Consider the following 3,836-nt stretch of genomic DNA (forward strand, 5'->3'; position numbering starts at 1 on the left):
GCGGTTCACAGAACTCAGGGAAACATTTTACTCACTGGATCATTGGGTTCTTATAAAAGGATATAACTCAGGAACGGCCAGTTGGAAGAGATGCAAAAGGACAAAATATGTGGGAAGGGTGTGGAGCTTCCATGTGCTATTCTCCCTCCACCTCCTTGTGTCCACAAGGCCAGAAACTTTCTGAACCTCACCCTTTTGGGCTTTTATGACGGTGTCATTACATAGCCATGCTTGATTAAATCACTGGTTATTGGGGATTGAACTCATTCTCCAGCCTCTCTCCCCCTGAGTTTGTAAAGAATGGAAGCTTTTTCCAGAGGCTGCCTGCCTATTTGCTTCTGTCCTTCCAAAAGTTCCTTGATGCTATTTTATTATTAATTGCTACCAGGATAAACCTAGTGTGGAAAGTCGGATGGGGCTAATATTCTCTGAATAAAGGCATTTTTTCTCTGAGTGAATTATAGAAATCATACAAGGCTAAATTGCTCCCTCTTGTGCCCATAATCAAGATGTTTAGGTTCTTTCTGAAATGTGGAATTAATGCTTCAATATTTGTCATTTTGTGATGGTAGGAGTTTTTCAGATCAGTAGGTCATTTTATCTATATTTTTAAAGCTAGTAGTGTTTTATTTTTTTCTTGCATATGTTTATAATGCCCTCATTTATTAGCTTTAAATTTAGGAGAGAAAGACCATTGGTGTAAGTAATAGGTAGTTAAATTTAAATCTAAAGAGTTTACTAGCTAGCTATATCAAAGAAAGTGTACTTTCTTTGCCTTGTCTTTAATCCTGGGATGATTTAAAATTTTTTTTTAAAAATAGAAAGCACAAATTAAAAAATAAAAGAACTGTAGGAGCAACAGGTAGTTTAAACTTTGTTTTAAATATTGCAGTAGTATATGCAAAGCTCATGGACACAGACAAGAGTGGTGAAGGCCTGGGGGAGGGGGCGGGTGGAGGGTGGAGGGGGTCAATGGAAAAACAACAAACAAACGAAGGGGACTTCTGTAATACTTTCAACAATAAAGATACATTTAAAAATAACTATTACAGTAGTAATATTTTCATTTAAAAAGAAGATAAAATTTTTTTCACTTACTTTTCTCCCCTTTCTCCTAAATTCTTCACCAGTGATAGTCATGGTTAACAATTTACAGTAAATTCTATCAAACTTTTTCCTGTGCATTTACAAACATATGCACTCGCAGAACACACCTACAACACTAGGTGGAGCCAGAAAGTGCAACAGAAACCAAGGATTTACTGCTTTGTAACTGTTGCCTTACTCTGAAGGAAGCATAAGGGAACTCATGAAGCTTTTAGGAGTAAAGCTTAGGACTTTGTCCAGCTTCTTCTAAGACAGTGGCACTGATCATCAAACCATGCTTCATGGAGCCATCTTTAACTCAGTTATCACAGAGTTCTTTGTCTCCTGGCCACTTGTTCCCTTTTAGATTCTCAGTACATTGCCAAATTCTGATCTTGCCACTGGTATGATCTAATGCTACTATTCCCCATATTTTACTTTTTTTTTCTATCTATGGGGAACTGATTAAGTATAGTCTATGAAGGATTAAGGTTTTTGACCCCTAGTGATATCCAAGTATAAATGTATACTTTAAGAAATGCTGTGCTTTAATTGACAATAATGATGATGATAACAGTTGACAGAACAGTAATAATAATGTCCACTCTTCTAGAGTGCTTACTAGTTCACAGCTTACTATGTGTAAGGTGCTCTCAGATCTGTATCACTAAGAAAGTCTGTTACAGCCCTTTACAGTTAACACAGCAAATTCACATATTTTATGGCATTAATTTCTCAGAGTAACTCTGAAATAGATAGGGTAAGCAGTCTTATTTCAGTATAATGAATGAGACTAAGGTTAAGTGATTTGCCAGAGATTGCATAGCTAGTAAGCATTAGAGCCAAACTTGAACCTAACTTTTTACTTTAAGTCTCTACATGAGAACCATAATGAGTGAGTTACCCATTTCTAGCCATCAGTGGTTCTCAATCAGAGGTGATTTTGCCCCCTCACCCCGCAACTGACTTTTGGCAATGTTTGGAGACACTTTTGGTTGTCGTAACTGGGGAGGGGGAATGCTCCTAGCATCTACTGGATAGAACCCAGGAGGCTGTTAAAAGTCCTGCAATGCACGGGACAGTCTTTCACAGCAATGAATTGTCTGGTCCAGAATGTCTCAAGGGCTTAGGTTGAGAAACTGCTGTACAGTGATGATTGATGGCATAGAAAAAAAAGATTGTGCAATTTTGTTTGGTAAGATTTTACTGATAAAAAGCAGATTTAGCCATAGCTGGTTTTGCTCAGTGGATAGAGCGTCAGCCTGTGGACTGAAGGGTTCCAGGTTTGATTCCAGCCAATGGCACGTGCCCAGGTTGCCAGGTTGCAGGCTCGATCCCCAGTAGGGGGCATGCTGGAGGCAGCTGATCCGTGATTCTCATCATTGATGTTTCTATCTCTCTCTCCCTCTCCTTTCCTCTTTGAAATAAGAAAAAAAATATATACAAAGCCGATTTACTTCAAACTTAAATTTCTCTGTATTTTCAACTTTTCTTAGATTCAGGCTACAAAGCTCAGTAATACCCTACAAGTAAAATTTATACCCGTAAGCAAAAGAAGTGGAAGATGTGATGAGATTGAAGATTGGAACAAATCTGCTGCTTATCAGTAAAGTCTTTGAAAGAAGGATGTGTGTCCAGAGGCCTAAGTTTGTTCTTTTTTTCCTCACCAGGTTGCTTCCCAGGGGGTGTGCACTGGGTTTCAGTTGGGAAACAAGACAAATCGGGGCTTCTGATGAAACTGCAGAACCTTTGTACCCGGCTGGATCAGGATGAGAGTTTCTCCCAGAGGCTCCCACTTAATATTGAAGAGGCTAAAGACCGCCTCCGCCTTCTGATGCTGCGCAAACACCCAAGGTACGGATGGTCAAATGTAGTTGGCGTATGAAGTCCCAGTGAGACTTAATTACTGACATTTTGAGAGCATCATACCCTTTCCTTGCTGTTTGGTAGAGGATCTAAGAAAGAACCACTGCTTTCCTGCTCTTCTCTCTCGTGTTTAAAAAAAACCGTGGCTTTCACTGGCCTAAAACTGCTCTTTTTCTCTTCTTTGTCTCCTATATACCACATCATCTCTTATGTCCCACTAGAGGCCCGGTGCACAAAATTTGTGCACAGTGGGGTGGGGGGTGTCCCCTCAGCGCAGCCTGCACCCTCTCCAATCTGGGACCCCTAGGGGGGTGTCCAACTGCCGGTTTAGGCCCGATCCCCCAACTGCCCCCCCACCCCCCGTTGACCTGGTTGCCCCTAATTGCGCCTCCCAGCTGACCTGGTCACCCCTTACTGCCCCCCCGCTGACCTGGTTGCCCCAAGCAGCCTGCTTGTTCAGTCATTTTGTTGTCCCTCACTAACACCCTTGCCGGCCTACACGTAGGCAGCCATTTTGTGAGGGCATGAGGGTCAATTTGCATATTACCTCTTTATTATATAGAATTGCTAAAACTAGTCTCACTAACCACCCTGCTGGTCTGGTTGCCCCACACAGCCTGCTTGTTCAGCCGTTTGGTTATCCCTCACTAACCTCCCTGCTGGGCTGGTCGTAGGCAGCCATCTTGTGAGGGGGTAAGGGTTAATTTGCATATTACCTCTTTATTAAATAGGATACCAGGCTCTCAAAAAATATTTCTTAAATAGGTGAGTGGTCTTTGCTTGCTGGGGTCCTGCCCCAGCAGGTCCAGGGGTCCCCAAAGGTGTGGAAGGAGGCGGCGAAGAAGGAATGACACGGAGGCAGCCTTCGGGGGATCATCATAGCC

At 42.1% G+C, this 3,836-nt stretch overlaps 1 protein-coding gene across 3 annotated transcripts in view; it reads left to right on the top strand.

Moving 5' to 3' along the window:
• Positions 1–3,836, top strand: part of APAF1 (apoptotic peptidase activating factor 1) — a 100,843-nt gene that overhangs the window by 29,677 nt on the left and 67,330 nt on the right. For all 3 annotated transcript variants that reach the window (XM_015570225.1, XM_015570226.1, XM_006773338.2), the window contains exon 5: positions 2,757–2,940. In XM_015570225.1, the coding sequence (XP_015425711.1) occupies positions 2,757–2,940 (184 nt within the window). The remainder of the gene's footprint in view (positions 1–2,756; positions 2,941–3,836) is intronic.

Source organism: Myotis davidii, unplaced genomic scaffold (genome assembly GCF_000327345.1).
Source record: "Myotis davidii unplaced genomic scaffold, ASM32734v1 scaffold267, whole genome shotgun sequence".
Classification (NCBI taxonomy): Eukaryota; Metazoa; Chordata; class Mammalia; order Chiroptera; family Vespertilionidae; genus Myotis; species Myotis davidii.